Raw genomic sequence first — 15,329 nt, forward strand, 5'->3', positions numbered from 1 at the left:
TCTCTGCGTTTGCAGGCTATGACTAGACTTACCCTTGTTCAACGCTAATATTTCTTCTTTAAAATGTCATGTTTGACCACATCGCTTTGTGTATCACTTTGCACGTTCTTTTGGTCTTTTTTGAAATCACGAGATGTAATTTTTTGTTACTTGAACATTAATTTTGGCTTTGTAACTGAAGTACCATCTTTCTGTGTAGTTGTCATTTTTTTTTTACTTTTGGAGAGTGCAGATGCTTGGCGTTTGTAGCCTGTCACTAGATTTACCCATGTTCAACGCTAATATTTTGTTAAAATGTCATGTATGACCACTTCGATTTGTGTATTAGTGTCCACGTTCTTTTTGTCTTTTTTTAAATTGTTTGCTGAAGGCTGGGTATTGATACGTACTTTCTCTTATATTTTCTGACCAGCTACATCCTGCCTCACTGTGCTTGCCATGGATTCCAGATGCCAAGTGATGGCTTCTTTGGACACCAGATGCAACTGATCGTGACCGGCTGCCTGTCCGTCACAATTTTGTGGGATGATCGCGCCGGCCCCCTTTTTCCATACGCTGAAGTGGCCATTAGAAGTAACATAACATCTTTTATGGTGGTGTAGGCCGAAGGTCATGGCGACGTCTTGGAAATCACTGTGCGAACAAAGCGGTTGCTTTATCGAAAACGCATACTTTGTGTATGGGAAAAGAACAACGTGTGCCTCACCATTAACATTTTCGATGATGCACATAGAAACAATGTTACAATTTGATTGAAAATGGGAATAGTCCTATGGTCTCGGACAGTTTCTTGTGAAATAAAACTACTATACAAATTCTAAAATGTTAATGTTTTCTTTTAAAAACCAGTGTATTATTTCAAAATATAACGTGCTATGTTGTACGTCGCTGTATGTTCATTTTCAGGTTCTGCGTCACGACACGTAGTTTTGCTTTTTGCAGGCTGCCATGGAAAGCGAAGAGGGGCCCTGTATGGAACAACCGCCTTCCCTTTCTATGATGGCCATCTTGGAAAAGGATTTTGTTTAGTAACTCGGGACGCCGCCGTAGCACACGTTACTGCTTTGTAAATCTAGATTGTTAATGGCAAATCTTATTACGTTTACTGAGAAATATAAAGTAGATGGAGTGTATGCCATTTTAAAAAAAAATATGTTTACACTGTGAAAGGTGGTTCATAAAGGAACATTTGCTTTGTTTACGGATAGCGTTTTTTTTGTTTTTGGTAGGACAGCTAATAAGGAAATTTGCAAACAGAAATGAGGAAAGAGGCACCAAACATTAATATGGGGGGGTAGGTCGACGGCGGAAAATGTTGTGCGTTTGTTATTTGTAAGGTAGGGGCAGTATTTCTCATGCTCCTTCATTACAGCAGTGGTGCTGTTTCTTGGGGAGGAGGGATGGCCTTAGCTCATGTTGTTTTCAAATAACTAGAACTTTTGCTAAAAGTATGTAATGTGTACTACATTGCTAATGGCTGACTACCAATACGTGTTGGAGCTGTGCAAGGGAAATGTTGAAGGTGGACGTTCCTACATCAATATAAAATGTATTTCCTCACTGTCCCCGAGGCATACATCTTATTGTTAAGTGTGTACGGATTCTCGGACACGTCACTGTGCTGTACGCCAGCATATGGTCATGTGGCATTCTCCGCAAGGTGTGTAATTAAGTCAGAAGTTACTTTACATTATGGTTATGTGCCACTACTAAAAACTGATGACCTTTAGCAAAAAAAACTTTCTTAAAGGGATGGTATGGTTAAGTTGCCCTACTAAAAACCTGTGAAATTCAGTAAAAATAACTTTGTTAAAGGGACTTTATGGTTAAGTTGCACTAATAAAAACCTATGAAATTCAGTAAAAAAACGTTGTTAAAAGGACATTATGGGTACAAGTAAAATCTAAAAAACCCTGAAATTCATAGGTTTTTATTAGTGCAATTTAACCATAACGTCCCTTTAACAAAGTTTTTTTTACTGATATTATTGTAACTTTAGGTTGTCATTATTTTCTTGCTTTTTAGAATGTAGTGTTTTTTGCAAATGTTTTTTCCCTTTTCTTTTTACTAAGAAATTATGTTTTTTTTGTTCAGATTTTAGATTTCATATGTCTTTTTGTTTTTTTTGCAATTGTTATTTAAGCGTTTTCAAGCAAAAACAAAAAAAAAGAGAGATAAAACAAAAAACAACTGTAGGCTGCGGAAATATGATATTTTAAACCTGGCTCCAAACAGCAGTAGGGTGCTTTACAGAGAACATCTGTATCAAGAGCATCTGGAACAAGCAGTGGTGCACATAGAGAGACGTGTGTGTGTGTGTGTGGGGGATCTGGTTGAGACTGGATTACAGGAACCAGGATGTGAAAGTCTGGAAATATAATTGGACGGCACTAGGCAGCACACTGTCAAGTTGAGTTTCACATATTTACATTCCGTATAGTTACAATTTGAGACACAGGGGTGAAGAAGTGATTTTCTCAGAACTACATAATTCTACTAAAGTGATGCAGTCAGGACTAGAACCCATGTCTCCAGGTCCTAAGGCTAGCAATTTAGCCAATGCATCGCATCTCCTTCCATTTCGATAAATGATACAAGCCTGTCCTTTACCTGTGAACATCGACAGAGGCTTCTGGGGTCAAGGAAAGAGAAGATGTACAGCGACAGGACTTTGGGCAGCATAGTGGTGAAGTCCAGGGCCTCGGATGGGACTTTGCTTTGCAGCTGCTTGGAGCAGAATCTCATCTGGGATATGGAGCATCTTTCAAACAGGTCAGTCAGGATCCGCCGTCTCTGGGCATCAGTCCATTTGTCAAACTGTAAGAGGAATTGTGAGAGCATGAGCGTCTTTGTAACAGCTGTTCAGCGCACACTGTCCTGAAGAAATCAAGGATCGGTGCTAGGCTCGTCAACCAAATAGAACAAATCAGTTGTATTTTCAGAATGACGAAGAAGCATGCAATTATTCGAATTTCTAAGGATCCTAAACGCATACTCACACCCTCCATCTACTCCACGTGCATGTCTGTCTGCTCCTCTTCTCCCAAATTCATAGACAATCCCCAACCTTCCCTCACACACTCCCTTAACGACCCATGGCGTAAAGTGGTTACAGAAATTCATAACCAATGCACAGGGATGAGGGGTGTAAGCAAATACCTATATACAGTCACTGCATATATGACGTACCTCACATCATCGCATGCCTGTGTACCACATAACAAAAACAACATCCATGATAGCAACTCCTGCCATGGCTACCTACAGCCATCCATGGCCCAACACATCTCAAGGAAATAAATTACAACAGTGCACATCAGGACCCACACAACGAAGAAACTTTAAACCAGGCCCTGCCTTGTGCCATAATCATACAGGCAATGCACTGCAGTACAGCCTTGAGATGGTTGCAGGGTTCAAAATTGCTGGGAGCTTTTTAGCTCCTGTTTCCAGTCTAGAAGAGCCTAGTTAGCTCGAAACCAACAGCTTCCAGGAATTACTTTTGCCTCCTCAGGCCAACTGGGGCCTTACAAATATGCATATTTGACATTAACTGAGTAGTTGAGAATGTTAATAAAGAAGAATTAAGCCACATCTAATACACATTTAAACACAATGGACCATACATAATAAAAAACAAGTTAAAGTAGCATCTCCCGCTAGCTCAGGGTTCCCGTGAGGTAGCTCCTGCCTACTGGGAGATGCCCGATATCCAGGAGCTGGTTTTAGTCCCTGCTCATCGAATCTCAATTTCAAACCCTGGGTTGGCATAATAATTCAATCAGATGTTAGTTGCCCATATTTGAAATGACAGGGTCAGTAACCTGATCCTTTTGCAAGGGGATAGAAACCCCTCTCAGCCTGCGGTGGGAGGTTTACCGGGGGGACACTAGAGCCAGTCCTGCCCCAGAGAGGCAAAGTGAGAGCCGAAAAGGCCCCAATGCCTGCCCCCTCCACAAGTGCCTGTTTATATGATATGATATGATATGATATGATATGGCATTTGTAACGCACCTATACACAAGTCTTTCCAGGCGCGACGAGGCAGGGAGGGGGGAAACAAGGGGAAGACAGACAACGATCCTACTAGGCCAGGTGTCATTCAGATTGCGCAAGTGCAGGGGTAGGGGGAAGGGAAAAGTGCAAGGGGAAGGGGAGGGGGGAAGTGCAGTACAAGTAAGTAGAATAAAATAAATAAATAAATAGGGCCAGCTGGTGGCAAGTGCAAAGTAAGTGCAGACAAGTGCTGGGAAGGGGGGGCTGTAGGGATACATAGACAGTCCCGCAGTGCAGAGGTTGCCAGGGAGGCAGTACAAGTGGAGAGTGGCTGGGCCCAGGACCGAGGTCGGTGAGAGTGGCCCAGTTGCAGATTCAGTGCAGTTTCAGTGAAGGATTTAGCAGGGGAGGGGGAGAGAGAAAGCAGAGGCAAAGAGGAAGGTTTTGAGGTGCTTCCGGAACCGGAGATGGTTCTCCTCAAGTTTCAGGGAGGCAGGAAGGCTGTTCCAGAGGGAGGCCCCTGCCGCGGAGAGAGATCTACCCCCAGCTTGTTGCTTCGAGAAGCGGCTAACCCTGAGGGAGTTGGAGACGGAAGAGCGAAGGGCTTGGGAAGGAAGATGTTTAGGAAGAGAGAGTTGAAGGTAGTTAGGCCCCAGGCCCCAGAAGGCCTTGTGGACAATGCAGAGGGTTTTGAACTTAATCCTCGCAGCCACTGGGAGCCAGTGTAGAGATTTCAGTACTGGAGAGATACGGTCCCTGGGCTTGAGGCCAAGGACAAGTCTCGCAGTTCTGTTCTGGATGAGTTGCAGAGGGCGGAGAGTGGAAGCAGGCAGATTAAGATAGAGGCTGTTACAGTAGTCCAGCTTCGAGAGAACCAGGGCTCGGGAGACAGTGAGCTTCTGGGGGAAGGAGAGGAAGGGAAGAATACCTCTGAGGAGGTGCAGCTGGTAGTGTGACCTCTTAGAGACGTCAGATATATGAGGAGAGAAGGAGAGTGTGGAGTCGAAGATGACCCCAAGGTTTTTTGCCTTGCAGGTAGGAGCAGGAAGAGGGCCAAGAGAGGCTGGCCAGAGAGCTGCAGGGAAGGAGGGAGTGGGTGTGCCGATGAGTGGAAACTCAGTCTTACTGGCATTAAGGCAGAGGTCGTTGGCGGCACACCATTCCTGGATAGCAGACATACAGTCAGAGATGAGGGAATGAGAGGAGGAGGCCGAGGGTAGCCTGAAAATGAGCTGGGTATCGTCCGCATAGCACTGAAAGTTGGGGCCGAGAGCGGCGATGCGGTGGGCAAGGAGTGCCAGATACTGGTTGAACAGATATGTGGGCAGTACCAACTTGTATCACCCCATGCCTCATGAAACACATGCTTGCCACATTCTTTCTCTTTGTCCTAGATCCAGGCAATGCCACAGTCCAACAAAGAGACCAGAGAAAATACAAAACATCACTGGCGCAAACCATCTGTATTCCAGCAGCGAACCCATGAAGTGAGAAGGAGACAACACCAGATATGGTGGAGAGCTTACACAGCCACTTGGCATGCCGCACACCACTCCCAAGCGCCTGCACGAGCAGCGCAGGAGTGCTTCAACTTCCTTAGACCACCATGGAATGAAACAAGGGATACCACCATCAACACAGACTATACTTACCTTAGGGGAGGCCACGGCAAGTCCCTCTAACAGGAACTTGGACAATGTGCAACACAGTCCACTGTTGCTTCTTCACAGTGACCCCTTGCATAGAAAAGGGGTGGGGCTGAGCCCACTATTTGGAAATGTGGCTGAATGTAACATCTCCTAGGTGGGGAAGACAGGGACAGATTGAACAGGGCCAGACAACCAACCAGAGGATGGTAGGGGGTTAAAAGAGACCACAGGAAACAGGAAGTTGTGGATTGTTTGGGTGAGGGCAGAGGAGGAGGTGGAAGATCAAGAGACCAGCGGGGAGAAGGATGATGAAGAACAGTGTGGAGCTGAGCTGTGGAACTAGTGAGCTATTGATTGGCTGAGTGCAAGTGATACAGTAATGCCCCAAACAAACGAAGTTGAAAATAGCAAGGATGAAAAGGTCACCTTTTTTATCGAATTTGGTGATTTATGGACACCTTTTTCCCAAACAAATAGATCAGGGGTGGGGTAAGGGAATACATTTAGGTAGGGTGGTTGTGGGGGAGCTGTCGTTGCAAAAAAAGAAAAGGTTTTTTCCGCCTCGTGATTTTTTTTCTCTGTATTATATAACATAGATCCAGTGGTACTGCACTGTGTACATGTTATACTAAGTAGGATTATTAGGAGGAGTCTAGGGAGTGAATGTAAAGTGGTTGTGAAAGGCGCGTGACTGGGGAGAGCGTGGGGAGGGATGTATTAGTGTGGAGGAGGGCGTAGTAGTATGCAGGAGGGAGTAGTAACATCAAAGGGTGTTGGCAGTTGTAGACAGAGGGAGGAAGAAGGGGGAAGAAGGGGGAAGATGCAGGTAGCAGACACTGGTAGTGGTGGTTGGAGTGGGAGAGTAGAGAGAGGCAAACAGGAAACAGAGCCAGGTAAAGGAACATCAGAATGTTAGAGGAAGGTGACTAAGTTAGAGAGAGTGTCTAAAAGGCACATCCACATATCCTCTGGTATATACTAACAAAGTGGTAGTGTAGGGCTATCTTAGAAAGTCCCTGTGGGAGCCTAGATAGATAATGCAAATTCCTTTAGGATCTCCCTACCTGTCAGCTGTCTAGAGATTTGAAAGTAGGGGATAAATATTTGCTAGATTCTAACCAGAGATTAGGGATGCCTGGTTTTGCGTGCAAAAGGATGTGACAGGAGAGAACGGGATGGCCCTAGCCCCTCCTTGAATCAATTTACAAAAAACCTTGAACCATCTCTGGAAGTTGAAGTATTCTTTTAGCTACCTGTGACACTGACCTGGTGCAAAAGGATTTGGATAGTGGCCCGGTGAAGGAGCGGCATCCGCTTGGACAGGGGGTTCTCATGCTAGGCAACCCCTGCAACAATCTTGCTCTTCAACGGCCCTTGTTCCCCTTTGTGGGCTACATTGACCCACTCAGCAGAATCCCCATCCATAACCAAGCCGCGCTTCTGCAGTCAACAGCAAAATGGCTGTGCTGGCTCCTTGGACCATTGCCCTGCATCAAAATTGCATTTTGCAGCTGCAAAATGATAGTTGCACCATCTTGCCGAACACCTATTGGGCGAGTTGGAACAGGGAGCACACAGAGAAAGGTGCGAGTGTGTGTTCTTTTGTGCACCAAAAGAAGCACATTTTTTTAAAAAAAACAGCGCTGCTCTGCTGCTTGCAAAAAGTTCCCATTGAAAAGGGAATATTCTACATTGAAAAGGTTGCCGCTCTGATGCTCTTTTCCTCAGTTCCTCATCACACTACTTTCATCAGTGAGACCCTGCCATGCCCATCCATATTCATATTGGGCTCCATCAGAAAAGAGCATTATTCCTGAATGACAGGCTGTGTCAGCCAAATCTGAGAAATCAAAAGAAGCTTTACTTTCAGCTACACGGGAAAATGCTTACTACAAAATGTCAAAAATCAATGCTTCAAAGAGGCCGTGGCTCTCTGGGCCTATGTCAATTTCAGTGGATCTGTATTTTAAACAAATGGCTGTATAGAAGAAAATGTGGGAAATTCAGAGAGAAAGCCTTTTGAAATGGTCAGCCCAGCAGACTTCACCATGTGTTAAAATACGCTTTTGCAAATAAGGAAAAATGCCTGTTTTAAAAGTGTAATGTTGAAAGAAGGCCCTGTTTTGGCCTAATCAAAGTAAAGGTTTTTTTTTGTTGCTGGGAAACATATATGGAATGCTTTATTCAACAGACTTGCTTTTGATTTAAAACAAAACAAAATAAAATAAGAAATAAAGACATGGCCTGCCTTCTGAAAACTAGAAAAACAGGTTTCTGCCATGGCTCAAGGGACATTTGGCTGACCAAAGGAGTGGCCCAACCCCCAAAAGAAGGAGCCACCATAGATGCTAGGACACATGAGTGCTAATTGCTACCTTGCAAAACTTTCAATGGACCAAAAGCACTGAACAGCCTAGGCATCAGACGTTTGTCTGGGCTGAGACATCTTACAATAGGGATTCTGGGACACGGACATGTGAAAAAGGAAATCACACATCCCCGCGACTTCTAATGGGAGCTTTAAAGTCAACTCAAGAGCAGACTTGGAACTATGCCCTTATATGGTGAACAATGCTGACCATTTTGCCTCAAAAGACTATTTTATTAATAAACTTTTAAGACTTTTATCTTTGCAACAGGACTTTGCAGGAATGTAAAACTTTAACAGTTTTAATGTAATTTCGTGGTTTTTAATTTAAGACGTGGTAGCCTTCACTGCCATATTGGGAACAGAAATGGCAGCGAAATGGACAGTCTGAGGAAAGTGTACATGATGCCACTCTGAAATTCAATACTTACATGCCTTATGATAATCTATAACCATGTATAAAGTTATAGAATTTTAGGTTGAATATTTATCACTGAAAATCGCAAAGAACTATTAGACAGGCGAAACAAAGTCCTAAAACTGTGAGAATTGGACTGCCATGCTCTGCGTAAAATATGTAATCTGCCTAGGTAATTTGTTAAAATGCCACAACTGTAAAAACGTGCCATTTATGTCAAAACTTGGTTGTGGCAAAATTAACTGTGGGAGGTTCTGGATGTAGTAAACCCACATCATAAAGCTGATGTCATGTCTCTAAAAGTCCAACCAGCTGACAGGAAGGCGGTAGCAATCACCCCTGACCAAACCAGTTGTTTAGTGGCGTGCCCAGCTAAGCCTGCCCCACCATATCATCCTATGATGTCACCATGGCTTATAAATAAGGATGGCTGACAGAACTCTACACACATACTCTCTCCTGAATTTCCAGCGCCTGCATATCCTGACATTCCAGATCCACCTTTGCAAGATTCCAGACTCTACTGCAAGGCCAAAGCATAGCTGATCCTATCCCAGCAAGGCCAAAGCATAGCTGATCCTATCCATCAAGGCCTTGATCCAGAAATCCCACTAAAAACCCCATAACAAAATCCCACTAACTTCAGGGAGAAAGGGGAAAGGTGGCTGAGCCCGCTTTGGGATTCTCCAGTGCCGCCTGCTTGCCCTGCTTAGCCGCTCCATCCCGCTGAGGCATCGCTGTGCCATGACCAGACCTTTGCCCAGCTGTCTTTTGCCAGGAGCATTCTGCTATATGGTGACCCAAGCCTTGGAGTTCAGAACCGGGTTGGCTGTTCCTAATCCCAAATCCAAGAGCGTATTGTGAGTATTTCCCCTCCCATAGCAATCCATAGCCTACCCCATCTTGATACTTTACCTTTGTTCTACTCTCTAAGTAATTCTATCCATACCCTGGTAACTTGTCCAAAACTGTTAGAATTCTCTGTGTGCCCTGTCCTTGTTTTTCTAGTGTTAGCGCAATTCTTTCATTCATCTCATCTTGTAACTCCTTAGCAATATTTGAAATAATTTAAATTAATTCCCTCATAGATCTGAACGCGGGGTGAAAGGGTTAAGTTGTGCAAATTAACCTGGGATCGTACCTGTCTTTCTTTAACAATCTAGTCTTAATAATCTAGTTTAAGTAAAACTTTTCCTTTCCTTCCAAACTGATTTGCTCTTGTTAATTGCTTCATTTTACCAAAACTGAACATCCTTTCACATTGAAAATCTCATCCAGTTCTTCAGCTAGAGTCACTCTTTCACATTCATATTGTCCCTGTGATGTTCATCCATCACCCTGCCCAAAAACCGCATTCCAATTTTGTATATTTCACCCGTTTTAAAAAAAAGTTTAGACATTTAAAACTGCAAATGTGTAAAATGCAACTTTCCAACGTGTGATTTCGACTGCATTGTGGTTCTTACTTTCAACTTGCTTTTGAACTGTATGCCTTTGTTGATACTTTGCATTGTGATTGCTAGGGTTTATATACATTACTGCTATTGTGAGAAATCATATTTGACTCATAGATTTAACCGCACATTCATTTTTTATTTGTCAATTTCCGAGTGTCATTTTAGGCCATTGCAAAAGGTTTAAAATCCCTTTTTGCCTATTATTTAGTGAGGGAATTTTGATTCTGTTTTCTGCCTCATATTCCTGACTCCTTGCTGCTTCTTGATATCCACTCAAAATTCGATTAATTGTGGGTTGAGTGAACATTGCAGGGGGAAACCTTAACTAGGGTGCTATCTATCCTAATTGAACAAGTGCTCCTATTCAATTGTGCTTTGGATATGTTCTTGTAGAAGGTTACCCAAGTGTATTTCAGTGGTTCTCATTGTAATTATGACCCCATTGGTGATTGCTGCCCAATATTAAAATTTGTGTGATTTCTGTGAATTTAAAATAAATAAATATTGCATTCCCACCAACCGGCCTGGTTCATGGTCCATTGTGACCCAGGTTATTTGTAAAAGGGGGTGTGAGACGGGTTGTGTGCCATCTCAAATTGAATTCGTAGAAAATAAAGAGACAACATCCTAGGCTAAGACCAAGGTGTGTCGCCCGATTGAAATCCTTAACACCTTCCTCTTCCTCACAGTTGTTCACTCTGAACTCCTGACCTCCTCAATGCTTTGCCATGTTCTTGTGCCTCCCTCCACCCACCACACTAGTCCACCACATGCATAAGTAACCTGAGAGTGTTAGTGTTAGCACCTGGGATGCCCAGCAACACCTGGAGGGGGCTTGGGCTGGGGGCTACTCCGACCAAATCTTTAATCCAATTGAGGACTTCTGCCCAATATACCTGTACCTTAGGACAATCCCACCACATGTGGTACCATGACCCCAGCTGTCCACACTCCCTTGGACAGAGTGGGGAGGATCCCGCAAACATCTTGAACAGTCTCAGGGGAGGCAAGTGCCAACAGTGTAGCATTTTGAAATTGTGCTCCATTGCTGCGGTGTAAAGGTTGCCCAAAAAACATGAACTTGTAGATTCTGCCCCACGTGTCATTTGGTATCTCCCTCCCAGCTTTTAACTCCCAGAATCGTTATAACTTCTGCCTCCCCTCCAGCTCTGCCGTGACCAGTACCCTATACATTCTAGACAGTGTTCCCTTCCTCGTAGTGGACTCACTAAGAATTTTCTCAAAGGGCATGAGTGGGCGCGAGATATTAAAACACCATTTAGGGTTGGTTATAATACCCTTGAGGGCAGATATTCAAAGATGTTCAATAAATTCGCTCCCAGGGCCACATACAGCGCCTCGTATTCGATGAAGAGATTCTCTCTGAACAACTGGCCTAGTCTCTCAAGGCCCCTGTTTGACCACAGCTGCGTATGTCGGAAGCCCTTGTTTCCCATATCCAATGGATCGCCCCATATCAAGCTCAGAGAGGATGGCCAGGAGGAGAGGGGGGAATCCCCTTTGCCCTTTTTCCATAAGCCCCATAGAACAGTAAGGGTTGGGGTGGGTCATGATATGGGTGGAAATCGATCTGCTTGGAGCCCACAACAGGTGCCTGACTTTTTTAGGATGGGCATGTATGTGCTCAATATATGTCCAGTAGGTGCCCAGATCATCTTGTAGATGCTCCAACATAACTCACAATGTTTCTGCCTTATGGTACTGCCTGAAGTCAGAAGGCCGGAACCGCCAAAGTATTTAGGAAGAGTTAGAGTAGCATGTCTAATTATGGGCCTCTTTCACTTTCATATAAACTGGTTCACCATGGTATCTAGTTTTGAAAATAAAGTGTCCGGGAGGGGTCAGGATAACGACATAAACAAATATAGGAAGCGGGGGAGAACGTTCATTTTCACTGACACCATGCGTCCAAAACAGGAAAGGTAAGGGGAGCCCAGCGCCTGAGGTCCAATCTTATTTTTTCTAGAATGGGAGTGAAATTGAGCTCTACCAGTTTTGTCAGGTATCTGGGTAAGTGAATGCCCAGGTACGGGGAGGACGTAAGCTCGACTCACATCCCACATATAGTTTTCCTACCTCTGGTTGCCTAGTCGTCCACTCCGATGGGCATCACATTAGACTTGGGGAGGTTAATTTACAGGCCAGAGAACCTGCCGAACCGGTTTATCTGGCCTAGGAGCTCAGAGAGGGATTTGCTAAATTCGTCAAGTAGCAAAGGATGTCATCGGCAAACAAGGAGAGTTTAAAATCAATGACCACACACTGAATTCCTGTGATCCCTTGGTTTTCGCTAATGGCGATTGCGAGGGGCTCCATGGCAGCAGGGGGGAGATGGGGCAGCCCTGCCTCGTTCCTCTGGTGAGATGTAGAGATGAAATCGTGCCATTTACTGCCACTTTTGCCGTGGGGCCATTGTATAGGGCCGAGATCCACTGCCTAAAGTTCCTACCGAATCCAATTTTCTGTAGGAACTTTCGCATGTATTCCCACTCCGCTCGATCGAAGGACTTCTCTGAGTCTATGGAAATCAAGTGTGACTCCAGGCCCTTGGATTTTGATTAGTGTATCAGGTCTATTGATTTCCTTACATTGTCATCTCCCTGATGGCCCGGGATAAACCGCATTTTGTCCCCATGCACCAGAGAAGTCATCAGGTGATAGAGTCGATTGTCTAGCACTTTTGCCATTATTTTAACCTCAGTGTTTAGCAGGGAGATGGGTCGATAGGATTGGCACTGGGATGGGTCCTTCCCTTCCTTCAGTATAACTACTCCCAAGGCTGGGAGCATGGACTTTGGGAGGGTGCACGTTGCCAAAGCATTATTGAACAGCTTGGTCAGGAATGGGGCCAGGGTAGAGCGATATCTTTTTTAAAAAGAAATTAGACCGTAAAGCCATCTTCTCCTGAAGTCGTGCCCCCCTTCATGTCACTAATAGTGTCTATCATTTCCTGTTCGGTAATGGGAGCTTCTAGGGCCTCAGCTTTTTCCGGGGGGAGACTTGGGATTGCGGGGGAGTTCAAAAACCAGTCCACATCAGTCCCATCCCCCTTGTATTCTGAGGTATAGAGGTTCACATAATATACCAGACGCTCCTCAGCTGTCTGGGGGTCCCTAACGAGCTGTTCACCTCCTTGTGGGCAGATTGCCACCACCCTTCTACTGTTTCTCTGCTCTCTTAACCTCCATGCCAGTATTTTATCGGCCCGTTCCCCTTTTTCCATATATTTTTGCTTGACAAATGCCAGTTTTCTTTCAGTTTGGCCAACCATGAAGGCTTTCAGTTTTGCTTTGTATCCCTGGAGCTTAGCCCATTCCCGTTTAAACATCTGGGATTTCAGTTTGCCTCCCGGCTGCAAGGACTCAATTTTCCCCCCCAAGGATCTTCTCCTCTGCTGCCCGTTCTCTCTTGTTCTTGGCCCCCATTCCAATCAGGACTCCCCGAATCATGGCTTTAAAGGCTTCCCAGATGATTGCGATCCCCACTTCCCCATCGTTGTTGAACTAAAAGAATTCCCTGATCACCTTCAACAGAGCCAGGGCTAGCTCTTTATCTCACAGCAACTGGTCATTACATGACCACCTGGACTTGTGGTTCGCTGAAGGCAATACACTGATTCTAACTCTCACCAGGTCATGGTCCGACCACGGGATCTCTTCCGTGGTGGATTCCCTCACCCTTTCCAATAGTGGGGGTTCAACGAGGATATAATCTATCCTTCAAAACATATCATGCACCTTTGAGTAGTACGTGAAAGGGGGGTTCCCGCACGGCTCCTGAACATAAGAATCCACCACCCCCATTTCCATATTAACCCTCTGAAAGCGCGATGACAGCCTGTGCTGCAACTGGGTTGCTGCTTGGGGGCAATGCCCTTTTCCTGTCGGGGTGCAGGACCATGTTAAAATTTCCCCCAATTATCAGTGTGCCTTCTACAAAGGCTTGAATTTTACTCTTGACCGTCTCCCAGGACTGGTCCTGTGCCTCGTACGGGCAATAGAGAGAGACCACTGTGAGCGTGTGCCCTTTAATCTCCCCCTTCACCATCACGAAGCGGCCCCCTGGGCCCTTCAATTGCGCCTTCAAGGCAAAGTGAAGCCTATTAGCAACTATGAGAGCTACCCCTTTGTTGGACAGACCGGAAGCATGGAACACTTCCCCTATTGACTTGGCTCTCAAGGATGGTTCCCTCCCCCTCTGCCAGTGGGCCTCCTGCAAAAACATAAAGTCTAACTTCAGCCGGTTGAACGCACAAAGAGTTAAGGACCTCTAGTGCATGGAATTCAAACCTCTTACATATATATATATATATAAGGAACTCAATGCCATCATGTTCATTGTGCTAGCCATCCGAGAGCCTGGCATTTCTCATGTGACCCTTAGTTGTAGCGCTATGCTGTGCACCGCCCCAAGTCTGCACACCCTTACTTCTGAACGTAAAAGGTGCAACTTCCCACTAAATGGACATGGTCCTTGGTAGCCTGCATAACTTGAAATTCCCTTCTGTGAGTAACAAAACCCCCAATTCTCCCCCTCCTCCCAATGTTGCCTGGACTTCCTGCGACATCCAATACGTCGCTGAGCCAGACCAGCAGCTGTCCCACCTTTGGGCTTCTAAAGCACACTTTAACACCTCTGAGCCACCCCATTGAGCCCAGCCCCCTCGAGTCTAAACTCACAGCCACCCCCCACTCAACTGGCACATTAATCTCCCCGACATTTAACTGGTTAACATCTTAGAACACTGCCTCTCAGTAGGGGGTCCAGGAAGCTCCCCAGCCTCTCAACTAGCTATCTGGAATTGTTCTGCCCTGAAAGGCCTGGACCCACCCTTGGGCATCAAGGACTTCCGCACCCTATAAGGTATCACCTCATACTTCCTTTTATTGGAAGATTCAAACAGTTAACGCCTTCCATAGGGTTGCGATGGTGACACCGGGTTCAGTTTCTCAAATTTACGGTGGCCTTGGATACAACGCCTGTCCACAAATCCATTGGCCTTCTGGGGTTCACTCCGGGCTCCCTCCCACGCCTCTGGGTTGGGCATCGGGATCATGTCTCCCAGGAGTTCCAGTGTCATTATGCCTATGTCGTTCTCTGTCACTAGGCTGTACTTTATCCCTCTAATTCAAAGGCGAGGGAGAAGGGAGCCCCCCATCTATATCACACTCCTTTTGAGCTGAGCCATTTTGTCAAGGGTGCGCAGAGCCTCCTCCTGGTTAGGGTAAAGGCTGACAGGTCCTGGAACACTTATTTGCGAATCTCCCAATTCTACCGGGCCCCTCTTCCTTGTCCTGTCCAGAATCTTAGTTTTCTCTGCAAAGTAGTGGAATCTTGCCAACATGGACCTAGGTCCTATTGAGCTGCCCCCCGCCCTCTGCGTTCTGTCGATGGTGGGTTCTTTGGTGTTTCCATCGTTA

The 15,329-nt window shown here is 45.4% G+C and overlaps 1 protein-coding gene across 1 annotated transcript in view; it reads right to left on the reverse strand.

Moving 5' to 3' along the window:
• The window catches only part of FBXO16 (F-box protein 16), a 621,955-nt gene that overhangs the window by 377,660 nt on the left and 228,966 nt on the right, over window positions 1-15,329 (reverse strand). Inside the window, exon 4 of the mRNA XM_069605696.1 lies at window positions 2,611-2,817. Within this exon, the coding sequence (XP_069461797.1) occupies window positions 2,611-2,817 (207 nt within the window). The remainder of the gene's footprint in view (window positions 1-2,610; window positions 2,818-15,329) is intronic.

This window comes from Ambystoma mexicanum, chromosome 4p (assembly GCF_040938575.1).
Source record: "Ambystoma mexicanum isolate Mex_15411 chromosome 4p, UKY_AmexF1_1, whole genome shotgun sequence".
Classification (NCBI taxonomy): Eukaryota; Metazoa; Chordata; class Amphibia; order Caudata; family Ambystomatidae; genus Ambystoma; species Ambystoma mexicanum.